This window comes from Gouania willdenowi, chromosome 7 (assembly GCF_900634775.1).
Source record: "Gouania willdenowi chromosome 7, fGouWil2.1, whole genome shotgun sequence".
NCBI lineage: Eukaryota > Metazoa > Chordata > Actinopteri > Blenniiformes > Gobiesocidae > Gouania > Gouania willdenowi.
Window position 1 is genome coordinate 19,151,375 of NC_041050.1, and position 15,344 is coordinate 19,166,718.

The following is a 15,344-nucleotide window of genomic DNA, read 5'->3' on the forward strand; positions in this document are numbered from 1 at the left end:
CAAAATATAATAATATGTCTAAATCTACTTCAGTAATGGAAATGCATTTAATAACGGTGTTGGGTAAGTTACTCTCAACACATAATACATTATATTGCTAGTTACTGGGATACAAATGTAATATATTTGTAGTACAATATTACTATTTTTTTTTTTTAAATGTAACTGAGTTACACTACTTTGAGTTACGTTTGGTCCAGAACACTAATTATATCTCATTGATAGTGTTCGAATAACATCGGTCTAAGTTTTGTTTCAAATACTTCTGCTGTTTCAGGAGCAGAAAGCTTAATTAGTATAATTTATATTTAACTATAATGATCTTTTATTTCCCCTCAAATAATTGCAAACAGTGAGAAAACAAAGCAAATATGCACTTGAATTAAATATGCATGTAACTTGAGTTACTTCAATTGTAACTACCGGTAGTAATATATTACCACTTTTCTCTTTTGTTATTTCAAAAATGAATATATTACTGTAATATATTACAAAAATAATGAGTTACTCCCAACACTGATAAACAATGAATACTTTCTGTGGACTGAACAAAAACTAACCTCAGGGTTTGCATCCTTTCTATATTCCTATTTGTTTGCTTCATTTATTTGTTCTAGCTGCGACCTCTAAGCAGGTTCTTGGCTGATGACAGCCAACAGAGCTGTCCCCTATTAGCTGTCAATCATATTCACCAAGGACGTTCATTGTTCTAGTGTCTATCATGAATTCTATTGGAAGATTTGCAGTTCAACATAATTGTTGTCCCGGGAATTAAAATAAGAATTGTCCAAAAGGTATCAGGTTCTCTGAGGAGATCCAAACTCTACTGCATGTAGAAGGGAGGTGTGACATAGTTCATGAAACTAAGCCTTCAGGTCACAAAAGGCCACCCTGACCCACATTACATTTTTTTTACATGGCTGTTTGTGCCAATGAGTGAAACAGCTGAGACTAAGATATTTCCTCCTTAAGCAAAATCAACTGCCTTTTAAACTCATATTTTACATTAACATTTAATATCTCCTCTTCATGCACCAGAACACAAATAAAATAATGATAGTGATACTTACAGTTTATTTTTGTAACACAGAATAAAGAATATAAATCAGGTGACCTTTGTCATTTGAGCACCTTCTTGCTTAATGTAGAATGTGCCCTGAAGCCTCCTGTAAACATTATGACTGTCATTTGTTTATAAAAACCAAAGGGCCCCGATCCGATATTGAATATTAGCCCAATATCAGCAAACAATTTGTGATTGTGATTATATTGGCCTGCATATAAAATCTTTAATGCATTTTTTTTTTTTTTTTAATGTATTAAGGTCATTTTTTCTGGTTCTTCTAATTATTATTATTTTTACTTTTTTTATATTCAAACAAATGAAGCACAGAAACATTTACTAAACCAAAATTATATAATGAAAAATGATCCTTTAAATTTGATTATAAATTATTATGATCTATCCTGCTCCGAAACTCACAAGTGTGAGCAAGTTGTACAGCTTCTGCACTTTGGCATGTGTTGTCTATTCATTCAACATAGCACTCGACTTACCTCAGTGATTTATCGCCATAGTTCCTCTGTCACCCTACCGCACTGATAGAGCAGGACTATTTGTAGCCAAGGACACAAATTCAAAATAGACCATTTTGGAAGTCTATTGTCATGTAGACTTCTGACTCCTGTCTGTTTCTATTGGAGAATATATGTGGACTGAGATGTGGCACTATAATCCCAAGCTGATGCAGGATGTCTTTATTTTAAAACTCATAATTAAACCTCATGATATCAGATTGATGAGTCACTCAAATAGATGCTACGTCTGCTAGGTGGTGGCTGTGGCTCAGCCCAGCCTTACTGTGTTTTCTTACACAATGATGATGCACTGATGATCTTTGAGCGCTTCAAGTGCCATCAAAAAGTCTGGAGACTGTCTATAAAAAGCTCCTTTCAAGTTGTCAGTCACCACTGGGAGCACTGCGAACAAGTTTGGAACACTCTCTGGAAGTGCGAACACCATTTGCTGCATTAGTAGGATTAGTTCTTTTGCCACAGTGTGAAAATACCGTTACTTTTGTTTGAACTTTGTAGAAAAGAGCAACTCTGTGTGCCAAGCAAGTTCTCGTAATAGCTTTAGAGTATGTCACAGCACTCACTACCTCTACAAACTATGTGGACATCATTGGCTGAACGACCTATAGAACAGTGACGTACCGTGAGCACTAGGGTTGGGTAGGCAAGGCGTTGCAAATCGAGACCACCAATGTCAACACCAATGACAATTTCATATGTTTCGGCTGGCAATTGTTGGTCCCATCTTTTAAAAGCTGTTGTTTTTCCTCAAAATAAAGTTTCTTTATCATCTCTAGCGCTGTCATCCTGACTGTAGTGTTACCCTACCCACTAGCTAGAGAACGTAGCAGCGGCCACGCTGGATCAATTCACTAATGCACTCTGAACTTACGTATAGCATTTAGCATAGCATGGTTACGTCCAAAGGCAGCGTAGAGAGCTGCCTTTTTATTTAATTTCATATTGGGAACTGACTGCAAATGCGCAAACACATAAAAACACGCTATGGGGCCAGAGGCAGAGCAGCAATGTGCCTTTGGGAGGGGGTGTGGCCTCCTCCTGCCTTACAGCGGAGTGAGACTGTGCAGCGTCTCTGAAAAAAAAATCATTCATAATTATATTGTAATTAAAACAAATAATCAAAATATCAATTCACCCTTGGGTAGGCACTGCCTACCCTGACTGCACGTCACTGCTATACAGAGGAGATGCCAAGCCTGTTAGTCAGAGGAACTGACTCCATTTTTCCATCCATGTACCGTACCTTGTCTACTGTATTGGAGTCACAGCCAGGGGGAAAGCACTTGGGTATACAAAGACAATTATGTACACACACACAAATTGAAGAATCACCAGTTCACCCCACTTCCATGTTTTTAGGGACTTACCTCGGATTAACTCTTCCAGGCAGAGAAAGGAATGTCACAAAGGAAATTTTTTTTAAAAGTTTTTTTCATTACTACCTGTAATGGGAGTAGTCACTCAGATCTTTGGTGAAACCATGAGAATGGAGAGATGAACAGAGTCGGGGACAAATTCCCTGAAATGAGACAAAAAAATAGAAAAAAGATCCAGGTGATCATTCCAAACACTTTTATGACTTACAACATGTCTATGTGGTGCAAAATTATCTAAAACAGCAAATGTTGCAGCAGTTGGTAAGTGTGGGAGCATTAGGTATAATTTGGTCTCAGAATCAGTTCAAGAGTTTATTCCAAAACAGGTTCAGTCAGAATCAGGCTGAGGCAAAATCCAGGAATCAAAAGCAGGGTCAAAAACAGGCAGAGTCAGAATAGCACTAGGAAGAGCGCTGAATCACTGGTCAGGAATTAATACAAACAATCTGGTACTGGAGCCGGAGATTGGCACCGGCAGACCCCCACGACCCTGACAAACAGAAATAAGTGGGTCTGAAAATGGATGGATGAATGGAATCTGGTACTGGAGTAGGGAGATGGCCAACACTAAGTAGGAAAGGGTAACAAGGAACAGCTGGGTGAACAGGTGAGACCAATGAGGAATGAACTGACCTGAAATGAGGAGGGGAAAACAGGAACCACAACATGAGGTGTCAAATTAAGACAGGAAGTGCACAAAACAAACTGTGGGTGTGACACAATTGACCTTATCTATGATAATGTTCATTTTATCAACAAGAGTGCAAACCTCCGCCAAGCTCCAAACATCCTCTATGTCAGATATTGGCAGTTAACTGGATCAGTTATCCTGATAATAGTATCATGATCATTCACACTTTAAAGGCTTGGAAGAAATTTCTATCATTATTATTAGCAACACAGTGGGCTGAAATGTATGGGCACCCCCAATTCTTTGGAAAATCGTAATGAAATGTGCAATCCAGATCTGATTCAAACGAAACCCAGAAATTGAGGAACCAACCTGACATAAGTGAGTCAAATTTCATAAAGATCAATCATTATGAACTGAGATATACATTTTTAGAGATTTGTTGATTTCTTAAACTGATCCAAAAATCTCTATATTAACATGGATCCCCTTTCAAAATTTAATGGAATCTTTGGCTTAGAATATATTTTTGGGTAATTTGTTTTTAGAAATCCATTAAGTACCTTTGACATAATCCTGCTAATGGCGCATTCACACCAAACGCGTCGAAAGCATCAAAAGCGGCAGGTGTACATTCACAATATATGGTGGACGCACTTCAGGGGAGAGTTGGAGGTCCCGCTGTGCGTCCCACGCCTGCTGTGTGGCACGCTTTTAAGCTTTTCGCGCAGTTGACACTTTTGCCGTGCGTCTGGCGCCTCCAATGCGGCCGACACTGAATTTGAGATTGTTGAATTTCTGGGGCATAATGCAACGCGTCGACACTCAAACACTAACCGGAGGAGGAGACAGATGGACAGGCACTCTTCTGCTGGAATAGAGCGTCTGTAGTTGGTGTCCTGGTAGGAGATGCGAGCACCGATGCGGGTCAGCAGGTCCTCAAACTGAGCATGGGAGAGATGGAAGTAGCGCTGAAAGTGACTCTCGTGACTCTCGTCCTTCATCCTAAGCAAAAATGAGACAGAAATAACACCACATACTGAGGTACATTGAACATTGAACTAACCACACACAATCTCTGCTTATTTCCACACTTAGGGTAGCAGGGATATCTCCAGCTAACATCAGGTGTAAGGCAGGGTACAAATGCTTTCTTTTTGCTTCATGTTCAATTTTTATTAAACTAATCTATTTGGTTTTAGTTTAGTATTTTCATTAAATGTAGTTTAGTTTTAGTCCCAATTTAGTTAAAGGGGACATATCATGCTAAATTCACTTTTTCAGCCCTTAAATGCATTTTGTTGTATATTTAGAGTGCTTAGAAGAACAGAAAAAATCTAATTAGTCTCTTCAGGTGCTCCGTAGATATCTTTATATTGTGTTTTGGTCATATTTTTCAATCTGTTTTGATTTTTCTATTCTCTATTACATTTTTTGAACAATAACGTCACAGTATTTGCAGCGGAACTGCCAAATTAGGACATCGACTCCAGGCCCAACACTTCGAGCAATCTGCCATTTTTATTTCTCGCTGCGATTTTGTAGTCCAAGCTCAAGGATGCCGAAGTTACGAGAGGATAAGTCAAAATGTTCGGTTGTTGGATGTAGTAACCCACACGCTTCATTACACCGTCTCTCCAACCTTTTAGAAGTGCGTGGTTGAGTTTTATTTTTATGGAAATGTACCCACATCTGTGGGTAAGGTCATTTTTGTGTGCTCGAAGCACTTCAAGGATGACTGCTTCTGCAACCTCCACCAGTATAAAGAAGGATTTACCGAAAGACTTTGTCTGATTGAGGGGTCAATTCCTTCTATCTTTGGAGACGACGAACAGAGCACTTCGGTAAGCTGTAAATAACGCTAAAAAGTGTGATGATAAGACGTCCCTGTCATTGTTTTGTTTGCATTAGCAGTTGCTTAGCAGTTGCACAGTCTTCAAACTTCATATGTTAGCGCTGTGTGCTCATTTTAGATCCTTGATGATATGGCCTACGTGATTTAATTTCTAAAGTTTTCATTAGTCATTTCATTTTGCCGTTTTTGTCTCCGAAAAGACAATGCATTAAAAGGCATTTCGTGATGTTAGCTTGGCGCTAGCGTTAGCTCGGTGTTTGTATTAGCTCACTTGTTAGGGTTCTGCAGGTTCATCATCTTCATTTTCATCTCGCTCCGCCGGGTCCGACTCTGGTTCGAACATGTAAGGCTGGATGGACAAGTGAATAAAAAGTTTATGCGCCGCTACATAACCATATCTCTTCTATCAAACTACAAAAATGGCCGAGCAGGGTGGAGTTGAACCGAGTGTCACCTGAGGAGGGGGCGGGGTATGGTGTCTCATTTGCATTTAAAGAGACCGCACCAAAACAAGTTGCTCTCAGAAGCATATCAGAAAAGGGGTAGAAAAGGGGCCTGTGGAGCTATAATAATGAGGAATTCAGACCCAAGCATTGCAGTTCTGCTTTATATAGACCACAACTGTATGATTTATATGTAAAAAGAAAGGATTTAAAACCATGATATGTCCCCTTTAAATTCAATTCAATTCAACTTTATTTATATAGCGCAAAGTACAACAAAGTCATCTCAAAGCACTGAACAAAATACAGAGTTAAGAGTAAGAAAGAAAGAAAGAACCCAACAAGATCCACATGAACAAGCATTTAGCAACAGTAGGAAGAAAAAACTCCAGGAAGAAATCTCCATCGGAACCAGGTTCAGAGGTGGCAGCCATTCGCTTTGACTGTTTGGGGTTAGTGAACAGAAGGGCAAACAGAATAGAACAGAAGGATAGTCCATCCGAGTGTTCCAGACTAGTTGAGCCGTGAGCCTTTGATCAGGAACCGCCAGTTACAGCATCAAGACACCTGAAACAGAAAAAAGAGCCTTTGGAGGGCGAGGAGAAGGCACAGACTGCAGGAAAAACACGATACACTATGATACACTCGTTCCTAGTGGTTGGGATAACATTAAATGTCTTGCGGCATCCTCCAGGCTCTGAAATGCTACCACTACAGACGAGGTTTCATCTTGTACTGGTCACATGTAATGATATATGGGGTGGACATCAGTGTAAATGGTGTGAAGCAGTGTGAACAGTATGATGGGTTATGCATCGAGGAACAGAAGTGGGGTTTGTTTACAACCCGGCACAACTGTGTCTGACTGGATATCATCCCATTGCAGCCCATTATAGCTATGTGTAGATGGTGGATTGTGTTTAAGATTAAAGATTAAATCGGGGCTTTTGCCTTTAATTGGCCATGTAATGTTACTACATTAATGGAATTTGTCCTCTGCATTTAACCCATCCCTGAGGAGCAGTGGGCAGCCATTTTGCGGCGCCTGGGGAGCAGTTCGGGGTTAAGGGACTTGCTCAACATCCCACAGTGATGGCCCAGGTGAGGCTTGAACCGGCAACCCTCCAATTACAAGCCCAGCGTCCTTAACCACTCCCCTTTTTTTTTTTTTTTTTAAGAATTTTAAGAATTTTTTAAGTTTGAATATAATGTTGGTGTTCTACTATATAATCTTAGTTTTTAGTTCCTATCTTTAGGTTTAGGGCTTTGTTCCTAGTGGTTAGGTTAATGCTATTATACCCTTTAGTAAATAAGTAGGTTTTGAGTTTATTTTTAAAGGTGGAGAGAGTAGCAGCCTATACTAGTCATTAGTTATGTTTGCATTTTTATGTTCTTGCTGATAATGCAAACAATATCCCATTGTGATCTATCTATCTATTTCACACACCTGCTGCTAACTACCCTAGGTTAGCTTTAGCATCCTTATCGTAGCATGGAACTAGGATGACCACAGCTTTATTGAACATATTCTGCCAACTGTTGACAAAACTAAATAATGTCATAAGCACAGTGAGATCTTCAATCAGCTCAGCGTGAGGCGATGACGAAGAGGAGCCTGAGCTGAACCCAGAAACACTGACACGGAACATCTCTGCTTAGATGATGGTGTCACTGTTACAAAATTGTTTGGTGCCTTCTATTATCTCCTATTTATAGTCATTGCTGCCTCTTTTATCTCTCTCTCTCTCTCTCTCTCTCTCTCTCTCTCTCTCTCTCTTTCTCTTTCTGTCACGCCTCCCTGTTCACCCTTGGTTTTCGTAGGGTAGGTCAATAGTTTTTTTTAGTCCCACACTCCTTCAACAATACCAGCTGAGGCAGTTGTCCCTCTCAGTCCTAAGTGTGTCTGAGTGCAGTGGTGTGTCCAAAGCCGGGACGGACCAGTAGCCATGGATGACGTATATAAAGCAGCGGTGAGTACCAGTAAGGCCAGGTATGAATCAATGTGTTACATGACTATTTCACGACCTCTGAACTTATAGAGAGGACTAAAGCAACATACAATGATACACATCAAACAAACGCAGCCTGCATGCACTTGTCAAGCACCTGACACAGTGACAGCTGCGAAATGAAAGCGCTGTTGGAACTTCAAAGTCAAGCTCAACAAAATCACCTCCATGGTAAAGGGTTATTGTGCTAATTAACACCCAAGTAACAGAAGTTCACTTTTTTTTTTATCGTTTAATGGATTTAAAAGAAAAATATTTTTTACATGTCAAAACGTGTCTAAATCTCACCATCATAAAAATCGTACTGTAATCAGAATTTACATTTTGTCTTATTTTAGTTTTTTTTTTAAATTAATAAGAAAATTAAACACTATGTACAACAGTACGCAATTTTGTATTTTTAAAATACCAAACAAACAAAATAATAATATTAAAAAATAAAAAAAAAATTCAATCTTTCATGGCTACCTCTGCTGAGGTCATGTCCTTGGTGATTTTATGAAAGGAGTGTGAAATGAAATGGTTATTCACCCAAAATCTAAATGTATGTTGATTTAAATATTGTTAATGTTGCTTCTCGGTTTGAAACAATTCTTTAAAAAATAATTTAATTTAAAAAATACACCCCCCCAAAAAAATAAAAATAAAAAAATCTTCAGGGTGGGCAGCGGGGCAGTGGGATGGTCTAGTACAGTACAGTGGTTTGCACATCTGCTTTACAGCGAGATTGCCCTGGGTTTAACTCTGTCTTTGTGAAGTGTGCATGTTCTCCCAGTGCCTGTGTGGGTTCTCACAGCACTATGGCTTTCTCCCACATTTAGTAAATGGGTTTTCCTGTCTTTATATGTTGACCCTGGGACAGACTGGTGTCTGGTCCAGGGTGGACTCTACTTTCTGCCACCAGCAGACCCCAGTGAACCTCAGCAGGATAAAGCTGGTATAAAATGAGTGGGTGAGGGATTCAAATCCAGCATGCATCTTTGCAAAGATCACTTACTGCTTTAAATGTGGTTATTATAAAACTTAGACTCAGGCTGAGTGCAGAGAAGCTGCTGTGTTGAGGTCATATGTCTGTGCCTGACAATAGAACAAAGAACAGCTGGACAGTTTAAAGAAGAAGAGAAGAGACAGCTGAGTCGCTCCACTCCCCACCTCTCAATAAACAAGAATAGTAAGTGAAGAAAGCCTGCTCACATTGCAGTCAAACTATGCCTGGGAGTAGCACAGAGAGAGGGAGTGAAACTCTACACGCCAATAAAGCGGATGGACATAATGTGTGGCAGGCAGAACATATAACAGCTATTTTTATTTTCTCTCCTTTCAGGTTGAGAACTTGACAGAAGAGCAGAAAAATGGTGAGCAGTGACCAAAGAGCCTTAGGATTTTAATTTCTATCTTTGTTTCTGTCTGTCCATCCATCCATCCATCCATCCATCCATCCATCCATGACAGTGACAACTCACCAACCATCGCTTCACCTTTTAACTTCTTGTAAGCTTGTAAATGTATCCACACATACACTTATGCACCAATGATGACAGAGTGACAAGGTGTTAATCCGTTACTGACAACCAGTTGGGGTTCAGTGTCTTGTGGCGTAAGGGGGAGCTTAAAAGTTTGTCCTCCACTCATCATCAGTTAACTATAGAAACATTACAGTTTGTGTGCACTTTGAGACCGCTTACTGTATGTACAGTGAGAAGTTTTATCTTAGTGAAATCAACTGACAACTGACATCTGACAATTGAAAACTATTAGTTTATGTTGTAGTGGATAAATAAAATCACGGTACAAAAAAGACAACGGCTCATTTTAATGAATTGTTAATTGCCCTTTAAATAACCAAGTTATCAAAAGTCCCATTTAATGCACCCATTCGTCCACTCATCCCCTTTCCCTCCATTCCCCCTCCGCCTCCTTCCACCCTCTGCCCTCAGTTGTCTACCCTCCTTCACCCCTCTGCCCCCTCTGCCCTCCACCCCCCCCCCCCCCTTCATCCTGCCACAGTCTGCCCCTACAGGACCTGGCATCACCCCCCTCCACCTCCACCCCCTGCGTGCTCCACTAATTCACGCACCCTAAACTCTGCACAGCCGTCATTGTATTGTTATGCTATTTGCACACTACCTCACTTTTTAACTTCATCTGCACTCTGTTTATATTATTAATACTGTAATTTATTTATATTCTACCTCATAGTAATTTATCCACATTCTACCTCATTGTTGTTCGTTATTTGTTATTTGTTGTCCGTATGTCTTTAGTTAAGTTATTTGTTGTATAGTATTGCTAGTTGTTTTTTTTTGTGTGTTTGTTGTGTGTTTTAAGTGCTCTTTTTATGCACTGCAGGTTTGCACTGGGGGTTGGGGGGGGATTGCAATTTCATCTGTGCTGTATGTTTAACATGGGGCATATTTGACAATAAAGAACCTTGAATCTTGAATCTTGAATCTTGAATAAACTAATGTGCCACATGTTCCAGATCTGGGATCAACATGCACAAATATCTCAGAATTAATTTGAATTGGAGAACCATCTGGTTTTAGCTGAAAGCATGAAGTGAACGCTGGACTTGTTCCCATAGCAAAACAAAACATCAGTAAAGCACAGTAGAGGTTTAGGCCATTACTAAGCTGTTGTAAATACACGCCACATGTCTTTATTACGTATACAAAAATGCATCACAAAATAAGTCACACACAGGCTATAAATAATATAACAGCAGAACCACAAGGATAAATTGTGATGATGATGATGAAGCTGTCACAATTTTTTAATTTTTCTCTCTTCGATGAATCAGATGTACTTTTTAGAATCGGTGTATCTGTAGTGCCTTCTTCCAAATGAACATCCAAATGGAATATATGTGCACCCTGCTCTAAAATACTCTGACACCCCAGCATTAAGGGATACATGTGTTTTTCCAACCAATTAGAATTGGACTCATCACTATCACACCCTCGTCTGGTCTTAAAATACATTATGTCAACTGTTGACTCTACACCAACCTGGAATCATGAAACAGAAACCTCTGTCCAGGACTGAAAGACATGAATACTGGAAAATGACATTCAAACAAACTTAAAGGAGTACTGCAGAGTTCAGTAGCTGTACAATGACAGACAAACTCAGAAAAGGAATCCTTAACTAAGAAGAAAAGATTGTAATAAACCATGACAGATTTACAGCTCAGGTTAAACCAGGAGGCAGAGGAATTACATTCATAGAGGAAGGCTGAGTTAATGTCTCATCAAGCAAGATTCAAAGTAATCAGTGGCAAGACAATGATTGGGAATAACTGGATTTAGATTATTAAAGCTGCAATATGTAGTTTTTTTTTTTTGCTTTTATTTGGTCAAAAATCTAGAATCATCTAATTATATTGCATGTATCAAAAAACGTCAGTCTCCTTCTTTAGACATAATTAGAAATGAGCATTTGAGAAAATTAAAAGGTCTTCAGGAAGCAATTTTATTTAACTGAAAAAAAATCACAAAGAGATGTTTGTAATTGTTGACTGACTATGACTGATATCTGTGTCTCCTCCAGAGTTTAAGGCTGCATTTGACATCTTCATCCAGGATGCAGAGGATGGCTGCATCAGCACCAAGGAGTTGGGGAAGGTGATGAGAATGCTTGGCCAGAATCCAACCGCAGAGGAGTTACAGGAGATGATCGATGAGGTAGATGAAGATGGTAAGTCGGCCTTTTTAATGGTAAAAGGTTGAACCTCAACAAAGCATCCTGATCCGGTGCTGTGTCCCCACAGGCAGCGGTACTGTTGATTTCGATGAGTTCTTGGTTATGATGGTGCGCTGCATGAAGGAAGAGAGCAAAGGGAAGTCAGAGGAAGAATTGGCTGAACTTTTCCGCATGTTTGACAAGTAGGTTTAACATGAGTTCACAAACTATGAATATAAGACTGTTAGTCTTCTTGCATAAAAACGATTTCTTCACTTTTAAGAAATGGAGATGGCTACATTGACTTAGAAGAGCTGAAGGCTATGTTGGAGTCCACAGGAGAGGCCATCACAGAGGATGACATCGAGGAGCTAATGAAGGACGGAGACAAAAACAATGATGGCAAAATTGATTATGATGGTATGAAATTCTTGTTCTTTTGAATACCAGAGAGCAGTGTTTTTTTTAAGCTGATAAACCACGTGAATCACATTGTTTAAACTGTACCTGTATGTCATCCAAAAGTTGTTCTTGTTCTCATCCACTACTTATGCCAGATAGCATACGGATGTGGGTTACATCTTGCAACGATCTGGTATTTTTGTCATTCTTCTGGCCTGTACAAAATAGATGTGAACCAAAATTGGCCCACATATGATGATACAAACATGGGCTAGTTATCTTGAGACATATTTGGGTCAGTTTTAGCTGAATTAGGACAAGTTAGCATAGACTAATCTGGACGTGAGCCAAACGTGGCCCATATTTAAGGTACTATATTTAATTTCTTGGTTGTGGCCACCAGGAGCATAGTACCCAAGTGCCATCATTTCAAGCTGCATGTGGGCCAGATGAACATGCCAGGTGTGTGCTTACCGGGCAAGATAGGGACCACAATTTCTGGTGTTTTCACGCATTGAAAGTTGTTCACACTACAATGGCAGATATTTATATAGTGACTTCTACGGACACAGTCAATAACGGGCAAAATCAGAGTGACCACATATCACGGGGAACATGATAAACAAATCAGGACAATAACGAAGTCAAGTAAATCACTGTCTTGTTATGCAAAGTAAAACAAGAAATCATTGGAGGAATGATGTAAAAACACTTGTTTCTGCTTCAATGACGCCTTTACATTTACATTCGGGACTCCAAATCCTACAATGCAATATGTAAAGTTCAAATGACATGAGAAAAATCTTTGGATGACATACAGGTAAGAAAATGTGAGTTATGTGGTTAAGCAGCTTTAACTGCAGCCCACCATGACCCACAATTCACAACCAGTAAAACCAAATTAAAAAACTTATATAATGCATAAAAACACAAAATAGTGACATTAAAAAAGTAAAATGATAAACCAAAATCTGAACCAGGTGGTGATGCTCCATTTTATTAAAAAAACAAACAAAAAACAACCATACTAACAAAAACATGCACTTTAAAACTTAGTAACTTTTGTCTAATTAGTATTAGTCTTAACACTGCTTTTTACAAAAAACTATTCAATCAAAGCCTATTGAAACACTTATTGACCAAAACTCTATGTAGGGTTGTTAACTCACACACTGAGTCAGCATTAGGCTCTACCATAGTAAGCAGGTGAATGGCATGGGATAAGATGAGACTTGTTCCCAGTGTTTATAATAAATAACATTGTACTGTAGAAACAAGTCTGTGTCTTAAGTAGCTGGTTTTACCAACAAACTTCAAATGAATTGTTGAACCAGGAAGTACATGCGTAATAAATGTTTCTCTCAAGTAACTGTAAAACCCAGTTCATCCAGTTGCCTTAAAACAATTACGTTTTGCAACTGAAATCAAAGTTACTGTGCCTTAATTATTGTTAGCACACACGACTCGATAGCTTAGATACTGTATATTAGAAATTAGAAAGAGTTTTCAATTAATTTTACTCATAACTTGAAAGTGATTTACACTTATATGACCAGCTAGTTTTACCTTTCTGATGATGTGTTGTTGCAATAGTAACAACACATCATCAGTATTTCTTAGATTGTTTGAGATGAGTGAGTGGAAATGATCTGAATTAAGTTAGACCAACCCAAATGTATTTTTTTAATTTGAAAAACAGCATGAAAGTTGAATTCACTCAGTGTTCTTACATTAAAGTAAATTAATATATTTTAGTTGCAACAACTAAACACAAGGCTAAAACTATATGATATGTATTAACAAAACAAAAAAAACACACATTTCACAAGTAAAAGGTACCTATTTTTTTCTCCCCACAGAACATTTGCAGTTTCTTTAGCAAATTGCTAACAAAATTTTACTTTAATAGTATGCTCACTATACTAAAAATAAATTATAATGTACAAAATATATTCACAGATTTTAATGTGGTTTTAAAATACAATCTTTTTTTTAACCAAAATTAAAAAACAAAAATACAAAGAGTGATCACATAAGTTACTTTGGCAAATAAATAATATAGTGCAATAATGCTCTGAATGTAACTTGGTTTAAAAGTACACTATATGCATATTACACCAAAACAAAACAAAATACAAAGACATTTTCACAGATCTTAACCTGGTTGAAAAATAGGCTATGCATATTTTAACAACCCCCCCATCCCACTCCCCCCCAAAAAATATATCCCTATTGTTAGAAGTGCAAATAGATGGTACTGTGATGTAGGAATGATTATGTCCAATGAAATAAAAGCTTACAAAGTCAAAGGTCAGTGGCGTACTAACGCAGCTGTCGTCTGGGGCTTAACCCACCAACATGGTATTCCTGAATACAGAATATATTATTGATTTGTGACTTCACTGAAAGGTCAAAATTAATTTGTGTCCACTGTGTTTGCTTGTCTTGAACAGAATTTCTGGAGTTCATGAAAGGCGTTGAATAAAAGACACCACTGGAGGCCTGCCATCACATTTTCCTCCTTCATTTTGCATCAAGGAAATCATCCCAGGGCTGTCCTGAAGATATGGCTCCACCTTGTGTGTGCTACAGGCAATACAGAATCTCCTTTTCCACCAAGAGGTTGCCCTAACAGCTCAACGATTACAGAAATCTTTATTTCTAATTTAAAAAAACAAAAAAACAAATGTAATATTTTCAATAAATTATTTCCATAATTTGTTTCATTTTTTTTCATATAACACCTGTTTGTGTGTTTTTTCTGCATTTTAAACCATTTATAAGGTAGACCACCCAAACAAGGGGCAGGGGTACACACACATCAGGTCCAAGCGTAAAAACAATTTTTTAATTATGTCTTTTAAAGTGATCTTTTTGGAGGCAGTTTTTGAGTTGAATTCATATTATTATTTTTTATAATCATTGTGATCCTCCAATGCTCACCTTATATGTAAACAGGTGGAATCCTCCAGTCATCCAGCACTAACTAGAATTAATTTTGTTGTTGTAGGAGGAAGTTTTTTATTGATTTATTTTGGCTCCTGTCACTGAAAACTTCCACTTGGTCTTTACCATATTCTTACCCTCCAATCCCTCTGCCAGAAATGTGACAGAAATCAGACAATGTTCTTATAGTCTGATGTGTGATATGTATGTGGTTAACAGACAGAGTCTAATGTGTTGCACTGAAAAGACACACAATTGTGATTATTTGTTGTTTAAATGGTTGGCACTTGTTTTATTAATCATGTTTGCAGAGGCTTGCTGAACAGTGAAGGAGCTCATTGGAGCGCACTTAACTCGTATAAAGACATTAATTGTGTTTTTTGGCTGGGGTTGCTAGGAGACAGT

General features: G+C 38.4%; 1 protein-coding gene across 1 annotated transcript; it reads left to right on the forward strand.

Annotated features, from left to right (window-relative positions):
• Window positions 1–7,720: 7,720 nt before the first annotated feature.
• Window positions 7,721–14,734, forward strand: LOC114467283 (troponin C, slow skeletal and cardiac muscles-like). Its single transcript, XM_028453458.1, has 6 exons — window positions 7,721–7,871; window positions 9,235–9,265; window positions 11,460–11,606; window positions 11,680–11,794; window positions 11,875–12,011; window positions 14,447–14,734. The coding sequence occupies exons 1-6, from the start codon at window positions 7,848–7,850 to the stop codon at window positions 14,476–14,478; spliced, it is 486 nt and encodes a 161-aa protein (XP_028309259.1). The 5' UTR covers window positions 7,721–7,847; the 3' UTR covers window positions 14,479–14,734.
• Window positions 14,735–15,344: the final 610 nt, after the last annotated feature.